We start from the raw sequence: 19,340 nt of genomic DNA, 5'->3' as shown, positions 1-19,340 counted from the left end.
GGCAATTTGTTAAGTGGGAAAATAAATTGCTATCTACTGTTTACCTTAATTAAAGTCCATGAAACAATCCGTCCATCTGAGGAGACAGAGAAGAAATTCAAATTGTTGTCCATGTCATCCTTCTGCCACTTCACCTTAAAGGAAGAAGACAGTCCCAGTCAGCACAGGGCACTCATCAGCAGCAGGACAGAGTCTTATGCCCTCAGGAGGGTCTCCTGAAAGAATACATTAGAGGCCTCCTGGTGCACAAAATATATGAACACCCTTACCTCCACAGGCAGTTTCAGAAGTGCCTTTGGCACTCCATCACTCACTTTCCTGAAAGGATGCTGCAGAGCATCCAGCTCCACATCTGGAGACTCTGCACCTTCCCATGGCCATCTCCCACAGCAGTGACAGGAGCACTGCCTTCTAGCCTTCTAGTATGGGTCTTGTGAGGTGTCAGTGCTATGCAGTGCTCTGCACTACAGCATTCCGTCTCAGACAACTCTGAGACATCTCCAGACAATACCAGCAGTGCCACAGACATAGAAAGGTCCCCAAGAAACACACTGATCCTGCACAAACTAATTCCTTCCCATTTGGCTGATAACTCCAACTGCAGTGCCATACAGCTACTCTTCAGCCAGACAACCTCCAATTAGCTTTCTGTCCCTATATAGAATAGGAATAGAATAGAATAAACCAGGTTGGAAGAGACCTTCAAGATCATGGTGTCCAACCTATCATCCAACACCACCTAATCAACTAAACCATGCAACCAAGCATCCTGTCAAGCCTCACCCTGCACACCCCCAGCAACGGTGACCCCACCACCTCCCCAGGCAGCCCATTCCAGTGGGCAATCACTCTCTCTGTGTAAAACTTCCTCCTAACCTCTAGCCTAAACCTCCCCTGGCGCAGCCTGAGACTGTGTCCTCTTGTTCTGGTACTGCTTGCCTGGGAGAAGAGACCAACCTCTGCCTGTCTACAACCTCCCTTCAGGTAGTTGTAGACAGCAATAAGGTCACCCCTGAGTCTCCTCTTCTCCAGGCTAAGCAACCCCAGCTCCCTCAGCCTCTCCTCATAGGGCTTGTGTTCCAAGCCCCTCACCAACCTTGTTGCCCTTCTCTGGACTCGTTCCAGTAAGTCAACATCCTTCCTAAACTGAGGGGCCCAGAACTGGACACAGTACTCGAGGTGTGGCCTAACCAGTGCAGTGTACAGGGGCAGAATGACCTCCCTGCTCCTGCTGGCCACACTGTTCCTGATGCAGGCCAGGATGCCATTGGCCCTCCTGGCTGCCTGGGCACACTGCAGGCTCATGTTCAGACTACCATCGACCAGCACCCCCAGGTCCCTTTCCACCTGACTGTTCTCCAGCCACTCTGACCCAGCCTGTAGCTCTGCATGGGGTTGTTGTGGCCAGTGTGCAGAACCCGGCACTTGGATGTGTTCAGTCTCATGGTGTTGGACTCTGCCCATCTGCCCAGCCTGTCGAGGTCCCTCTGCAGAGCCTCTCTACCCTCCAGCAGATCAACTCCTGCCCCCAGCTTGGTGTCGTCAGCAAATTTACTGATGATGGACTCGATGCCCTCGTCCAGATCATCAATAAAGATGTTAAAGAGCATGGGGCCCAGCACTGATCCCTGGGGCACACCACTAGTGACTGGCTGCCAGCTGGATGTGGCACCATTCACCACCACTCTCTGGGCTTGGCCCTCCAGCCAGTTCCTAACCCATCGCAGTGTGCTCCCATCCAAGCCATGGGCTGACAGCTTGGCCAGGAGTTTGCTATGGGGGACAGTGTCAAAGGCCTTGCTGAGGTCCAGGTAGACTACATCCACAGCCTGCCCCACATCCACCAGGCAGTCACCTGATCATAGAAGGAGATCAGGTTGGTCAGGCAGGACCTGCCCTTCCTGAATCCATGCTGGCTGGGCCTGATCCCTTGGCCATCCTGTAAGTGCTGTGTGACTGTACTCAAGATGACCTCTTCCATAATCTTTCCTGGCACTGAGGTCAGGCTGACAGGCCTGGAATTCCCTGGCTCATCCAACAGGCCCTTCTTGTGGATGGGCACCACGTTGGCCAGCTTCCAGTCCTCTGGGATCTCTCCAGTGAGCCAGAACTGCCGAAAAATGATGGAGAGTGGCTTGGCCAGCTCATCTGCCAGCTCTCTCAGCACCCTAGGATGGATCCCATCTGGTCCCATGGACTTGTGGGGATCCAAGTGTCTAAGCAGATCACCAGCTACCCCATTCTGGAACAGAGGGAAACTCTGCTGCTCCCTGAATCCTTCTGCCAGCTCTGCAGGCCAGCTGTCTGGAAGACATTCTGTCCTGCCAGAAAAAATTGAGGCAAAGAAGGTGTTAAGTAACTGCCTTCTCCTCATCCTTTGTTACAACTTTCCCCTCCATGTCCACCAAGGAGTGGAGGTTGTCCCTGCCCTTCCTCTTGCTATTAATGTATTTATAGAAGGACTTTTTGTTGTCCTTCACAGCAGAGGCCAGTCTAAGCTCCAAATGTGCTTTTGCCTCCCTAATTTTCTTCCTACAAGACCTAGCAACATCCTTAAACTTTTCATGGGTTGCCTCACCTTTCTTCCAAAGATGGTACACCCTCTTTTTTTCCCCTTAGTTCTTTTAGAAGTTCGTTGCCCATCCAGGCTGGCCATCTGCCCCGGCGGCTCCTCTTCCGGCGCATTGGCACAGCCTGATCCTGTGCCTTCAAGAGTTCCTCCTTGAAGTAGTCCCAGCTCTCCTGGACCCCTTTGTTTCTAAGGGCTGTTTCCCAAGGAACCTTCTGAGTTAGTTCCTTGAGTAGCCTGAAGTCCACCCTCCAGAAGTCCAGAGTGGAGGTTTTGTTGCTGCCCCTCTTAGCTTGCCCTAATACTGAAAATTCAATTATCTCGTGGTCACGAGATGCAGATCATATGGGATGCAGACCAGCCCTTGCAGGCAACATGTGTCATGGGTTCTTGCGGTACTTCCGTTTCAGGGAGATGAAAATGTCTCCATTAAAACTGAAATCCTTCCTACACCTTCAGAGTATCTCTCTGCCGGGTAAGGAGATTTGCCTTTTGGCTGTGACAGCTCAGCAGGAGAGATTAGAACTCAGATAAATGGCTTACAGTTTAGGAAAGACATTTGAGTTAGACCAAAAGCATTAAGGACACTCGATTTTCAGATCTGGGAATTCAATCAGACTGAAGGGAAAAGGATGACTTGTCACTGGGCCTGTCAGCACACACTCCTCTGGGCATCTGTCAGTTTGGTATGGGGACAAACACCCCAGCAGGTTCTGCTGAGGTTTTCAAAGGTTCCTGTTCAACGAGTGTAGCAGATGCATCTCCCTAAACCCTTAAACATGATAAATGGGTACGATTATCCAAGAGTTTACCAAATACTCTATAACCAGCTATTTATCTGGTACCTGGTCCAGAAAACAAGCAGCATTCTTTAACTACACAGATTGGGTATTCTGATGATACTTCATTGGGAAAACCAAACCAAACCAAACCAAAACAGTGTTATTTCTGTTTTGTAAAATTGTTTATACTGTGAAGGTCTCTGGAGCACGAAAATTCAGCAAGAGACTCAGCAAAGGGTAGTTAATCCTCTAGTGGATGGCTTTCCTACCTAGAACACACTATTCTCAAGAAGAAAAAAAACCACACCAAACATAAAAGGAATCCATCTGAGAATACTCCAAAATGTCAATTTCATGTCTGTAAGGTGCATCTGAAGAGTCCTGAGTGGCATATACCCTTGAGTATCCTTACAGAGAAGAAATTAGAATAGAATAGAATAGAATAGAATAGAATAGAATAGAATAGAATAGAACATAATAAACTAGAATAGAATAGAACAGAATAAACCAGGTTAGAAGAGACCTTTGAGATCATCGCATCCAACCTATCATCCAACACCACCTAATCAACTAAACCATGCAACCAAGCACCCCATCAAGTCTCCTCCTGCACACCTCCAATGATGGTGACTCCACCACCTCCCTGGGCAGCCCATTCCAATAGGCAATCACTCTCTCTGATGTGAAGGACAATAAAAAGTCCTTCTATAAATATATTAATAGCAAGAGGAAGGGCAGGGACAACCTCCACTCCTTGGTTGACATGGAAGGAAATGTTGTAACACAGGATGAGGAAAAGGCAGAGGTACTTAACACCTTCTTTACCTCAGTTTTTACTAGCTGGAAAGAACGTCTACCAGACAGCTGGCCTGCAGAACTGGCAGAGGGAGCCAGGGAGCTGCATGGTTTCCCTGTGTTCCATGAGCAAGTGATAGGAGCTCTCCTCAGCAGCTTGGACCCCCACACGGTCTCAAGCTGCGCCAGGGGAGATTCAGGCTGGATGTTAGAAAAAAGTTCTATACAGAAAGAGTGATTGCCCATTGGAATGGGCTGCCTGGGGAGGAGGTGGAGTCGCCATCACTGGAGGTTTTTAGGAGAAGACTTGACGGGGTACTTGGTGCTGTGGGTTAGTTGCTTGGGCGGTGTTGGATTGGTTGATGGGTTGGACGCGATGATCTTGAAGGTCTCTTCCAACCTGGTTTATTCTATGTATATTCTATGTATATTCTCTGTGTAGAATTTCTTCCTAACCTCCAGCCTAAACATTCCCTGGCACAGCTTGAGACTGTGTCCTCTTGTTCTGGTGCTGGTTGCCTGGGAGAAGAGACCAACCTCCACCTGTCTACAACGTTGTAGAGAGCAATAAGGTCTGCCCTGAGCCTCCTCTTCTCCAGGCTAAATCTCCAAGTGGAACCACCTCTGCTGTCATTGAAGTAACAACATAATTCATTTTGCCCCAGAATAAAATCTCTAATGATAAAACCACAGGGTGAAAGGCACATATGGATTATAATGCTGGGCATTGCACACAAAATGTGCTGGCTACATCTATTCCAGGAACATCTCCCTGGGATCATGAGCTACTGCTGACAATGACAGTCACCAGCAGCTGCTTCAGATGAAGGGGTTGGTGTAATGAGGAGTTTTAATTCAAAATGAGTAATACAGAGTTCAGGGGAACTGGCTACGAACACAGGTGAAATATATCTCATACTGGGCAAAGGGAAAAGGGAACTGTTCCAAATAAGACTTTTTAAAAATGTGACTAGAAAATTGTCTGACAATGTTTTCATTTGCATGTCCACCACAACTCTAATTCATGTTCTTCTTCATCAGCCTCCTTTCCCAAATATTTGGAAAAATCAGTCATGCTTCCCACTCTGTTTCTAATGCAAACTGACTTTGCTTGAGGTAGGGGAAGACAGCATCTCCTGTGAAAGTGCTGGGCAGAGGTTTTGCCATGTAAACTGAGCAGCAGCTAGTACAGAGTGAATCAGATACCCTTTACTGGGACAGTGCTATGCTGCAAGACAAGGGGTTCCCCAGTATCTGAAACCTGCAGCTTGAACCCAGCAATGCCCTGAGCTACACATGGAAGACAAATGCAGGTGACACGTAACTGTGCTGCAGTCAGCATGGGTGTGAGCTGTCCTGAAGCATACAGATGCCATGCAGGTTGCTGACAAATTCCACACACCAGGATCCGAGCTGGTCCATACACTATCTTGCCCCCTATCAGAGTATACATCCAGGCACTCATTAGTGATCTTGGCTTGAGCTGTGTAGGGGCAGTTGCAGCTGAGTTCCCAGCTCTGCTATTGCCAAACAGAGCAGATATTTTGCACTCAAGCTAGCACCAAGTGACAGCCCATCAAACCAGTGAAAAATACATGAGTGAAGGCTCAGTGGATGGAGTCAACCCAGATCACCCTGTGCAGACACAACTTCAAAAGCCTCGTATCTATGCTAACATGTGTTGCAGGAACCTCATCTGGAGGTCACTGACAGCATAAGCACTATCATGAGCTCATGGATTTTTTTGACAATCCAGTTTCTTTCAGCTTCCCCCAAACAAAGACCTTTCCCCCAGGAATACTGACTCCAAATACCCTCTCCTTCCCTATTCAGGTTTTCTGCTATCTGTACCCAGGTGTCACCACTACCTTTCTTCATCTATTTCACAGACAGATAGACATATTAGAGTGATCAGACCCCCACCCCCCCACCCCCCCACCCCAAAAGCAAGCAGGCTGATTTGCTTGGGGTACTCTTGTTCCTAGATTCAAAGCAGTTAACGGGACATGAGTTAGATATATAGCATAGAGAGCTTGAACATAGTCCCTCAAGAGCATCAGGATCTGCCTGCAGATGACTGTCAGCAGCTCCCAGTGACATTAACTTGAATTTCAGAAAACAGAAAGTGGCACTTAGTAGTTTCAATTTCCCTTCAATACCTCTGACATCTTAATAGTGTTTGTGATCTTTTTTCTCCCGATCTCTGAATCTCATGAACACTTATTAGAGTAATTAGCCTTCATGATACTGCAATCAAATTGGGCATCTGCTCAGAACTGGCCTTTTCTCCACTCCCAGAGGTCCACGAACATGGCACAATCTCCTGTCATTTCAGAAACATTACTGTGCATGGTGGAGCATTTGATGAGAGAACCAGGCAATTTTGCATGTAGTGACAAGAGTTAATTCTTTCCTGAAGCATGTGATAACCAGCCCAGGATTTGGGACACATGAGAAAATTAACAGAAAAGTTCCATTGTGATAAACCAAGACTAAAGAACCACAAGAGAAAGTAAAATGTGTGTAAACAGCAGGAAGGAAACAAGTAAAAATAGAGCAGCAAGATGGGACCTGTAATAAAATCAAGGATCTGCTGCTACTTTTCCAGTGTGATCTTTAATCTGACTGTTTTTGTGGTCCAAAATCAGTGTGTGAAACTCACTGCTACCACTTTTAATTTTTTATTTCTTAAAACTTGTTTGTTTTAAAGAAGTTGAGGCCACTCAAACCACTAGTTGTTCATAGAAAAAATAAAGATTAAAACCTGCATGCTCTCTCCTACGAACAGCAGGTTAGAGTGGCAATCATTCATTCACTCTTTGCAAGGGAATACCATATTTTCTGTCTATGGCATCTGTCAGCGGCTCCTGTCCAGCTGGATATTATGCCATTTATCCAACCTGATTTGAAAATTCCTGTGTTTCTGATGCCATTTCTACAAAAGAAATAATGCTTGATCAGTTTGCATGGCACAGAGGCTGTTAGTCACCTTGCATTAACAACATACAATTAATTGGCCAAAATCATCCTGGCCAGGAGGCTGGCTCATGTGCTTTGCAGGCAGCCACAGGCAAGATGGAGATCTGCCTGCCTCTCTTGTGAGGTGACACCTGCTGCTGCAAACACCCATCCCTCTGGCTGGCACTCAGCTTGCCAAAGCTCAGCTGTGAGATGGCACATGCAATACATGCTCAATTGACTGATGAGTAATTCCTTCCCTTTCTATTAATTATCCTTCAATGAGCCCTCTGACAGCATTGCAGTACCACAGCCCTGCTGACACCTGCTAAGTGAAATAAGAAGACTTTGATTATTCAGTCCCTGAAAAAAAAAAAGGAATAAAGTCTGTCTCAGGTAGAGAAAAGGAAAGATGAAGGCATTATCAAATCCTCAGGAGACTCTTACATGTACTGAGCAAGTAAGGCACTAAGAAGATTCTAAGCAGCAAACAACTCCTTGAGCTGCTGAGGCAAGTTCTTGCCAATATAACTCAGGGACAAATTTGTTCAAATGCCAACCTGACAATCAGCACAGTCCTAAGTAAAGCCATCATGAAAATGCAAAGTGTTTGAAGGGGCCTGAAAAGGATATTTATTCTGCTCTGAGGCAAAATGATCTTGAAGTCTCTTCCAACCTGGTCTATTCTATTCTATTCTATTCTATTCTATTCTATTCTATTCTATTCTATTCTATTCTATTCTATTCTATTCTATTCTATTCTATGATAAAACACACCCCTATCATGGAGCTGTTCTCACAAGCCTCCAGTAACAGGGACTCAACAATCTCCCTGTAACATATATCAGTGCTTAATTGGCCTTATACAAGAAATTTCCTTTACCACAAGTCAATCCAATTACTCCTTACTATCTTCCTCAGTGGACACAGAGAACTACAGTTTATTCCTCCTTTCATAACAGTCTTTAAATGGCCAAGTCACTGTGTAACTGCACCTTTCTCTTCTTTCCCAACTCAACAAAACCAATTGCTTCAAAAGTTGTTTCCAGATCCTGATCCCCAAGCCTTCACCATCCCCTGTTCTTCCTCTTCAGGCCTTCACTGCAGCTGCAAACAGATGGTAGAGGGACATCCCCAAGCACTAGCAGACAGGAGTTACAATCTCCTCTATCTTACATTCCTGATAAGAAATCATAATGACACGGGTCTTTCTGCAACAGTATTGCATCACTGACCACTGGCAGTGTTCTGCTGTATTTTCTCCTTCTGGCACCCAGCTACCTATCCGGTCATCCCCTGTTTCATATCACAGTACCTAATTGCCACTTTCTAAAAGCAATATTTGCTTCTTGTCTTTACTGAATTTCATTGCATTGATTTTGGACCTTTCTTCCAGTTTAGCAAGATCATTTGGAACATAATCATGTCTCCAAAAGTGGCTTTTCCTCCCAAGAGCACTTCCCTATTCTGTAATTGGAGTTATTAATGAAAATATAGATCTAAAGAAGACCAGGACTGAGTGGAGGGTCTCTCCTAAAGCATCTTCAGCATCTAACAGCAAGCTGTTCTTTGAGCATACTGCCTGAGACATCTGAGCTTCCTCTATATGGTGATTCCACCTAATTCATATTTTTCTGCTTTGGTTACAAGAATGTCACTCTGTGAGCTTGAACCAAAAGCTTTAGTCAAGTTAAAACAGAGAGAGGTGATAACCTTGACTGCCTCCCCCTTCTTCATGAAGCCCATTTCTCAGAAAGAAAATAAAGAAATTATGCTGGCTTGACAATTTATTGTGGACAAATTCAAGTCAGCTTCCCTGAATCACCTTATTATCTGGGCATTTACAAATGGTTTTGCCATTTGTTCCAATGCTTTTCCAGTCATCAAAATTAGTGACTTTTCACTTCTTCCAGCTCTTTGAGACCTTTCCTGCTTTTCATGGTCATGCTTGTCCTGCAGGCCATAGTGCAGCCTGATGTAGTGTTGTGCTACCATCCATAACTTGCAGGACCCTGTGGCTGTCTTAGAATGCCTGTAGCCTGTGTGAATCCTCCAGATACTGGTTTCTGGGCTCTGGTGCCTTGTCCATGCCACTATTCTTCCTGCATGCAAGGATAGTCCCTTTGAGAAACAAGCTGCAGAAACTTCTTTTGCCAGATATGGGCTCTACAGCATCACTGGCAAGTGTTTGGGGATTGATGACAGCAGATTTTATATGTACCATATTCCAGTCTGCCCACGTCACAGGTACACAAATGTGTCTGAGTCCATAGGCAGCAGCAGAGTGATGCTTCCCTTCATCCATGCCCCAGGGCACAACCCAACCCTGCTTCTGAGTCAAGGTACTCAATCGGCTTGGATGCTGTAAATAGGCTTGCACATTAGCACTAGTCTCTGCTTAAAATACAGGATGGATGTAACCCAAAACCTCCCCGAAATGCTTGTTAATGGTCTGAAATTGCTTTGGCTAGTTCTTTAAGTGCTCCAGGGTATCACAGAATCACAACTGCTACTGTTTCCACAGAATCACAGAACTGATGGAGAGGTATAAATAAAAATTGCTTTGATTTACATACATACGTATAAATAAATACATTGAAAAATAGTCCTGTCTTACAGCCTGGGTTTTCTTGCCAGTCTTGCTGATGAGCAAGAACCTGTCTCATCTAAATTTTTTTTTAATATGCTCTTTCCCTATTTTGACTTTTATCCTGTTCTTTCATCCTCTTGTTACATTAATCATGCTAAGCAGCCAGTCTCAGACACTTACTGTAAGATTAAACAATACTACATCAAATATTTCATCTTTCTCCACAGCACTGTTAGCTGAAAGGTAGCTTTAGTAATGAGCTTATATCCTTCATTCCTTTAGCTTCTAATACACTTCACAAAGGTTTTCCCCTTCCCTTGCATGATAGCCACAGCTCATATTGCACCTTCATTTTCTTAGTATTAATTTGGCTTTTTACTTTTCTCTAATTTTCAGCATTAGACACATGTCCTTATTTCTGTGCTTCAAGAGTTTCTTTGTAACTCACTGCCAAGCTCCAGATGCAGCTGTATGGCCCATTCTTGGAGAGCTTGCCATTCTGTCCAGCCTAGTAGCTCAGGGAGTTCACCCATCTGGCTCCATAGCTGAACAGAGCCAGAGTTTGCTGCAGAAGCTCATCAGTGCATCATGGGAGCACAAGTGCTTCCCAGCCCCTCTGGGCTCTCCCAGACATCCTATTTTCCCCATGTCTTGAGTACAGAGGGCTAAACAGGGATATCTGGGAACTTCTTACAGTCACACTGGCTGAGGGCTTTTACTTAAGACTTCCCACTGGCAAACATCTGCTGCTTGAACAATCACACAAACACAGAGAGGCAATCAGCCCTCAGGTCCCTCTAGCTCTGCCTGCCCTGGCAGCAAAGCACAGACACAAACCCACTGTCAAAATCACATTTCCCCAGTGTCTTTATGCACAAGCCTGGGCCAAAACAAAGTGCCAGAACTCTGGAGTTCTCCCGTGGTAGAAGAGCTGAACATATGCTTTGATTTAGTAAGGATACAAACTCTCATGGTGCAGGTCACCATCTGAGAGATGAACATAGTGTGGATGCTTTTAGAGGCAGACAGACTAATCTAACCAGGAGTGTTCATCCAAATCTGGATGTGTTAGTCCAGTGGTGGGTGCTTTTGCTCTGTGTAGAGGGTACTTTGTCCATTTTGCTGCTATCCAGTTTTTCAGTCTGCCTCAGCATAATCATCTGAGGGCTCATGTTGAAGTGTTGATTTACAATACATTGCTCTACAGGTCACACCTTTTGGAGTGAGACTGATCTCCCCTGTGGTCTGATGTGAGTGTTTTCCCGGACTCCTCTTTAGCAGCAGTCTCTGACTTGAGCTAAGAAGTAGTTCTCATTTCATGCCTCTGTTGCCTCCAAATGTGTTTCTTGTTGGTTCCTGCCAGGGACTTTCAGCAGAATGGCATCCAGAAACATGTCATTACTAGCAGAGAAGAAATCTTTCACATTCCCCTCCTATTAATGACAAATTTCCATTGTTTTTTGTTCTTCTATCTTATATTTTTTTTCCCCCTCTATCCTGTGTCATGTGCCTCTGCTGTTTGCCCAAGGGATCTGCTGTGGTGAAAGTCTCCTAAGGCAGCCATCTGATCTTGAGCCCACTGTTTTTCTGTTTTGCTGCATTGTATGATTTGTCCCTTCATGCTGCTGAGATGAAGTAATGCTTCTACAACAAAGTTTCCAAATGCCCTCCATCAAGGACATTGCCAGCTATTCTTCATTTACTGCTTATCATGCACCCCAGCCTGGCACTGTAAGTAGCATGTGTGTTTGAGGTGACTGAGTGAACAATTCTGGAGGAATATCTTGTGACATGGAGTGATTAGTATGCCCATCTTGAAGCCAGGAAGGCAGTGTACATCATAAAGGGCTTCTGCCCTGTGGTGCATGCTCAAGCAAAAGAGATTGCTGGTTTGTATCAGGGCTTTCAGCCATCTATTGCACTGGGAAGCAGACTGCATTTCTTCAGTGGAATATCTAGCAAGAATGAAAGACCTCAAAACAAACAACAACAAAAAAGGTTTTGGTCAACATTGCCATAGAAAACATTACTCTCTGATTGTATTCTCAGAGGCCCTGCTATGAAGCCCTGTCCTCATCCACATCCCTGACCTCAAGAAACGGTGCTGGTAAAAGCACACAGCTGAAGAGAAACATTGATCAGATCCCCTCTCTTCTCTCCTCAAGACTACATAGCCCCAGGGATCTCAGTCTCTCTTATAGGGGAGATCCTCAAGTCCCCTAATCATCCTTGTGGCTCTCTGTTGGATTACCTCCAGCAGTTCTCTGTCTTTCTTGAACTGGGGAGCCCAAAACTGGAAGCAATATTCCAGGTGAGATCTCAGCAGGGCAGAGAAGAGAGGTAGAAGAACCTCCCTAGACCTTCTGGACACACCCTTCTTGATGCACCCCAGGATACCATTGGCTTTCTTGGCCACAAGGGCACATTGTTGTTCTATGGAGAACTTGCTGTCCACCAGCACTCCAAGGTCTTTCTCCATGGAGCTGCTTTCCAGCAGGGCAGCCCCTAATCTGTACTCATGAATTTGCTGAGGGTACTTTCAATCCCCTCATCACCTTGCTTCTTTGTCTGTTGATATTAAACTCTAACATGTTGTGGTCACTGCAACCAAGATTACCCCCAGCCTTATCATCCAAAACCAGTCCTACTTTGTTTGTTAATACCAGGTCCAGCATTGCACTTCTCCTTGCTGGTTCTTCAGCTGCTTGCAGAAGAAAATTGTCATCAGTGAACTGCAGGAACCTTTTGGACTGTTTGTGCTTGGCTGTGTGATCTTTCCAACTAATATCAGGGTGGCTGAAGTCACCCATGAGCACCAGGGCACTTGGTCTTGAGGCTACTTCAAGCTGCCTTTAGGCCTTGTCAGTAGCTTCTTCCTGGTTCGGTGGTCTATAGTAAACACCTGCAACTGCATTGTACCTTCCCTTTTACCCATAAGCTTTCAACACTTTCATCATCTCCCCCCGTGTTAAGCTCAACACATTCTACTTGCTTATTCACATAGAGAGCAACTCCACCACCTTGCCTTGTCAGTCTGTCCTTCCTGAAAAGTACATAGTCATCCATAACCACATTCCAGTCATGGGAGCTGTCCCACCATGGCTTTGTAATTGCAACAAGATCATAGCCCTGTGACTGCTCCCAGATCTCTAGTTCATCCTGCTTATTTCCCATGCTTCTTGTGTTGGTATACAGGCACTTCAGAGACTGAGCAGAGGAGTATCTGTTACCATTGTGGGAGTTGCATAATCCACTATCCCCTACAGCCCCTGTGATAGCAGTGGTGTTGGCATCCTTCCTCACACTTGGCACAGGAATGTCCTCAGTGAGGTTAATTTTTCCCTCTTCCACCCTCAAAATTAGTCTAAACACCTATCGATCAGCTCTGCCAGTTCTTGTCCCAGGATTGTTTTTCCTCTTAGAGACAAACAGTTTTTTTCTATAGTCAGCAGTCTGGAGTCTTGCAGAGTAGCCCAAAATCCTGCTGTCGACACCACTCCTGCAGCCAGCAAGGTTCATCTTAGCCTCTGCCTTTTTAGATCACATTCATGGTTTGCAGACAGGAAGACAGGTACCAGAATGGACCATAGATAAAGCAGAAATATTAAGCCCTTCTTTCTTTCAGGGCCTTGTAAAAAGATAAATTGTAACTAGACACTTAACAGGTCAGGCTGCTGAGATAAGACAGATATTTCCTACTGTGCAAGGCCTGATAAGGCCTGATTAGGCTGGAGGTTAGGAGGAAGTTCTACACAGAGAGAGTGATTGCCCATTGGAATGGGCTGCCCGAGGAGGTGGTGGAGTTGCCATCATTGGAGGTGTTCAGGAGGAGACTTGATAGGGTGCTTGGTTGCATGGTTTAATTGATTAGGTGGGTTGGATTGGTTGATAGGTTGGACACTATGATCTTGAAGGTCTCTTCCATCCTGGTCTGGTCTATTCTATTCTATTCTATTCTATTCTATTCTATTCTATTCTATTCTATACTATTCTATTCTATTCTATTCTATAAAATTCAGCCTAGAGTGCTTAAGGGAGCAGCTGATGCAATCTCGAAATCATTAGCAATTATCTATGAAAACTAGAAGACAGGAGAGGTCCTGGAGGATATGAACAGGGAAGAATGCCCCCAGGAATGCCAGACCAAAACCTATTTTGAAGCATAGGTTAGAGGACAGTGGACCAGTCAGCCTAACACTGAACTCTGTGAGCAGGAACAAAGTATTAAGTCATCCATACACACGTAGAGGATAAGAAGATAAGGAATGGTGAATATGGGCTTGTCAAGGAAAGATCTTGTCAAACAAAATTTATTTCCTTCCTTAGCAGGGTAATGGATCTAAAGAATTAGAGGGAAGAAATAAATGTGATTTACTTTTAATTTTGTAAGGCTTTTGGCATGCTCCCTGTGATGTTTTCAGAATCAAGCTAAGGAAAAAAAAATGTCTAAATGGAATTACTATGATGTGGATTTTCAAGAGTTACAATCAGTGATTTCCTGACCACTTGGGAGAACATCTCTGTATGGTGCCCACAAGAGACTCTTCTGCAAGCAGTTGTATTCAATATTTTCACTAGTAAGTGGCATAATAGATTGCAAAATATACAGCATATTTGCAGATGCCATTGTTTAGAGACAGAGGATTCTGTTACAACCAGGTCTCAAAGTTATCTTGACAAACTAGAGACATAATTTGAAAATAATAATGATGACTGGGATAAAGACAAGTGCAGAGGGACACCGTCAGAAAGAAGAACACAAATAAACACATGGCAATTTCTGGCTAAGATAAAGTAGTGCAGTAATGATCAGAGGATGGTGCAGTGACACTGCTAGAGGAGTGGGGGAATTACAGAAATTCTTTTCATATGCAGTAAAATGTGTCTGCCATGTAGGACATAGTACATAATGGGTCCAGTCTGTAGGTACTGTTGAAGACATCTAGATTGCCCAGCCTCATTTGGAAGAAAGCACTTCAGGATTAGTAACACAACATCTATGATGGTATGAAGTGAAGAAGAAGATGACACTCTCAAAGCCTCTGCCAGTACTCATTTCTGTGATTCATAAACAGCTCCCCAGTTACAGAAAGAAAGGTTCGGTCTGATTTTAAATGCAGTCTCACCTCTCATGAGTTTGCTGCATGTCATGTTCAACTACACTGTGACTCCTTCATTCACTGCAATAAATGAGACTGCTTTGTATAGCAGACAAGTCTTTTGAGTGTGAGTAAAACTGATGGAGAGATATAAATAATAATTACTTTGATTTACATACATACATATAAATAAATACATTGAAAAACATTTCTATCTTAAAACCTCTGTCTTCTTTTAAATGCAAATGCTTCAGCTATGACAGTAATCTGCAGAGAAGGGACCTGTTAAGCTAAGGAAGGTTCTCAGTGCTATTCTGTCCTTTGGAGAAACATTTGTTGATGTTCTACTGTTAAATGATGCAACAAGACAGAATGGATCAGCATAATGTGCTTAGGAAGTAAACTCACCCCCATGACAGAAGCTGTTAAGGAGATAAGGTCTGTAAGGACTAATTGTTTTTAAAAGTGAGCCAGCAATATTTAGATACTTAGCTGTAGTATTTTTCATTAGGGAGAAAATGTTTTACAGTTGATGACCATCAAAACGTTCAAAGATCCCAATGCAGTCAGTTTGCACTTCCTTTGTATCTCTTGCATCTCTAGTGATCAATTCTAACCTAAGGTACTCCCTGCCATCCTACCTAAAATAGAAGTAGGGATTTACTTAGGTGTCAGCTGACTTTATCTACTGTCCTTTTGTGTAACACAGCTTTCCTGATCATAAACATGATGGTTAGGAGGGTCAGGGTGGCTACAGGCCTGGTAACAGTAGATGGATAGTGAAACAAAGGAAGTTGCTTCATCTGCAAGGAAGTTGGGTAGCATCCAAGGCAGCCAGCTTGGTGTGACCATATCTCACCAAGCAAGAATGAAGGAGGAAGAACTCTTCAGCCTACTGCTATGATAACCAAAAGCATCTTGTAATGGGTTGGGGCAGATCCCCTCCCCGCCACAGGCAGAAATAACGACTCAGACAAACGGATTGCAAAAGTGATGAAAGTTTAAATAGGAAAACAATAACAAACAACAATGAAAGTTTTACAGAGACCCACAAGCACCATGACAAAGAGAGAGATCCCAGAACATACCCAAGAACATCCCATCCCCACCTGGGGGTACACCCAAACCCCCCCCAGGGCTCTTTCTTCCCCCCCCCAACCCAGCCTTGGGCCTGGGCAGGCCCAAGGGAGGCAGCTCATGCCATTTTACCTAGGCAGCAGCAGGGGATGAAAGAGGAAGTGAAGACCCTGCATGGCCTTTTTATAGGGGAGCAGGGCATTTTGGGAATGGAATACCTGGTCCCTGTGACCACCCCCTGGGCTGGGCCCACCCCTTGGGACCTCCCAGGTGTGGCCTGCGCAGTGGCATCTGGGCCAGCACCCAGCCTAAACCACCACACATCTGAAAACACAGACATGGCACAGCTGGAACAAAGACACAGCACAGCTCCTGGAGCAGCCCTTGACTACAGGCTGTCAGTCACCAGTGTCGTGGGCATGAGATTGGCTGATGGTTTTATTTATGGGTACTAGCAAACACCAGGCTTATCCAGTGGAAGATGATTGCTCCTTCATGAGGCAATAGCAGGGACTTCCCATCTAAAAAATTACAAATGCCTTCTCTCATTCCAGCAGTGTATGGGTACTTAAAAGCTTCACTACAAGCATTCCTGGTTTTAGCTTCTTCAAAGTCCCTGACAGTTTCCAGATAGCAGAGGGAAAGCAGTCAGATGTGCTCACCAGCAATGATAACTCACTGTAAAATAAAGCAACCATGTCATATTTAGCCCCATAAATGCTCCTTTTCTCAAAAATCACTTCTTTCTTGCAGCTAGATCAAGTGCCCTTCACATTGATGGTATCTTTCTGGGACCCATAGCCTCACACGCCACTTCTGAGTACCAATGAACTCAAGGGTGCAAGACCAGCAGACAGGAGAAAAGAATCAGGCCCACTACATCAGCGTGTTCACACCTCAATCACAAATTTGAGGTGCATAAAAAGGGGCAGCAAAAACTTCTCCTAAGAATGATCATATTTGATGATACTAGGAGGGACTCAGCACTGAGCTGGGAGCACAGCCACACGAGTATTACTGATGTAGGGCAAAGGCCTAGTCTGGGACTTGTGCATCACTCATACTTCAGGGACTCAGATTCATATGGAGGAAGCAGAGCTCAGTTACAAATAGCACTGAATAATGCTGCTCTTACTTTCAGTTTGTTTTCTTCCTGCTAGGATTTGGATGCTCTGCTTTGTACAGTGTTTCACCAGGAATCTGCTTGCTTATTCCCCTAACAGCAGTTAGCACTGAATTTATTAGGATGACAAGTTAACAGCTAAGGAGCCAGGAACCAGACATTAGATTCTCACTTCTGAGTCCCACAGTGGCCATGTTCCCATGTCAGACACAGCATGCAGCTGAGTGATGGGTGCCAGAGGCCAGCAAAACTCAGGGGTATTTTACCAACTGTAATTCACAACTCTCGGTTTCAGTTCTGAGTCTACTCACTCAACAAGATTTCCAATTTACAGACAAAATACTAAGTTCCTCTGTGTGCAGAGCAAGCAGACACACACGGCAGGCTCACATCCAAATCCCCAAGCTGTCTGATGTTGCTAAATCAGAGATAACATCTGTAATGTGCCTGACAGCAGGTTCCCATCATCACACGATTGAGCTGGCTTACAGCAGAACAGTTCTGGGGAGAGATGGCCTAGGGGCTTGCTGGATGCTGAGGATCCTGGATACCACACCACACTAATCTGTGGAGCTTACCATGGCACAAGGGGTGGGAAGTGGATGAGAATTATGGCCAGTCCCAGCTCCCCACATCTCATCATATATCTGCAACCTTATTTCCATCATCTTTGTCCAGTTTGCCTTCAACTCTGTCATTAACATTGTCTTATAGAATAGCATAGAATTAACCAGGCTGGAAAAGACCTTCGAGATCATCAAGTCCAACCTATCACCCAACACCATATAATCAACTGAACCATGGCACCAAGTGCCTCATCCAGGCTCTTCTTAAACACTTTCAGTGATGGTGACTCCACCACCTCCCTGGGCAATCCATTCCAATGGGCAATCACTCCTTCTGTGAAGAACTTCTTCCTAGCATCCAGCCTAAACCTCCCCTAGTGCAGCTTGAGACTGTGTCCTCTTGTTCTGGTGATGGTTGGCTGGGAGAAGAGACCAACCCCCACCTGGCTACAACCTCCTTTCAGGTAGTTGTAGAGAGCAATAAAGTCTCCTCTGAGCTTCCTCTTCTCCAGGCTAAGCAATCCCAGCTCCCTCAGCCTCTCCTCATAGGGCTTGTGCTCCAACCCCCTCCCCAGTTTTGCTGCCCTTCTCTGGACACATTCCAGCAACTCAACATCTTTCCTAAACTGAGTGGCCCAGAACTGGACACTGGACTGGCCTAACCAGTGCTGAGTACAGGGGCAGAATGACTTCCCTGCTCCTGCTGGCCACACTAGTCCTCATACAGGCCAGGATGCCATTGGCCTTCTTGGCCACCTGGGCACACTGCTGCCTCATGTTCAGCCTACTATCAACCAGTACCCCCAGATCCCTTTCTGCCTGGCTGGTCTCCAGCCACTTTGACCCCAGCCTGTAGCACTGCATGGGGTTGTTGTGGCCAATGTGCAGAACCCGGCACTTAGCTGTGTTAAATCTCATACTGTTGGACTCTGCCCATCTATCCAGCCTGTCAAGGTCAGAGAGAGCTCTGACCTGCTCCTAGCTTGGTGTCATCTGCAAATTTACTGATGATGGACTCAATCCCCTCATCCAGATCATCAGTAAAGATATTGAACAGGATGGGGCCCAGCACTGATCTTTCTTTCATCTTCAGAGAAGGACTCTGCTGTTTCAAAAGCTGTATCAGTGCCATTAAGACCCATCCGGTTTATAGGCTTTCTATACCTACTCTGAAGATCCAGCAATCATCAGTTAAATCTCACATGCCAGCAAAGTACTTTTTTTCCACTAAGATCCAACAGAGTTTCCTGATTCCCATTAAATATTTAGTTAACTTCTGCGATTGCTATAAAGCAGTAGAACAGCATTCCAAGATCCAAGCAACCAAACAGACTACAACTTCTCTTTTAAACATCAAGCTAACATTTTCCAACATCCCAAGGGGCTCCTGAATTTCATAAACTAGTACCAATACAACTAACAGGCAAAATAAACTATTTCTACTTTGCTTGCAGACACTATGAAAAAATATACAGCCTGAAAATCCACAACAAGATGATGTAGACTCTGAGTTAAAAGAAAAGGGTGAAGAAAAACGCATTTCCAGGGTATAATCTACTTAGCAAACAGCAGCGAGACCATAAGGTAAGAAGTAAGTTCAGCATCTGTATGAAGTACAGAGGGAAAGGCAGCATCAAAGCAGAATAAGCTCCTTTTCAGATAAATGCTACACAATCTGCAAGTGATTCCTTGCAAGAGGACTTCTAACTCACAAGAATCCATACCCAAGGTACAATTTCAAAAGAACCATATACAGAAACTTAATCTCCAGAAGGCAGAGT

At 45.0% G+C, this 19,340-nt stretch overlaps 1 protein-coding gene across 1 annotated transcript in view; it reads right to left on the bottom strand.

The window, feature by feature from the left end:
• DNAI1 (dynein axonemal intermediate chain 1) overlaps window positions 1-19,340 on the bottom strand; it is a 184,575-nt gene that overhangs the window by 77,871 nt on the left and 87,364 nt on the right. Inside the window, exon 14 of the mRNA XM_054177810.1 lies at window positions 45-134. Coding sequence (XP_054033785.1) covers window positions 45-134 — 90 coding nt within the window. The remainder of the gene's footprint in view (window positions 1-44; window positions 135-19,340) is intronic.

This window comes from Dryobates pubescens, chromosome Z (assembly GCF_014839835.1).
Source record: "Dryobates pubescens isolate bDryPub1 chromosome Z, bDryPub1.pri, whole genome shotgun sequence".
Lineage (NCBI taxonomy): Eukaryota > Metazoa > Chordata > Aves > Piciformes > Picidae > Dryobates > Dryobates pubescens.
This window is presented reverse-complemented; position numbering and strand designations above follow the sequence as displayed.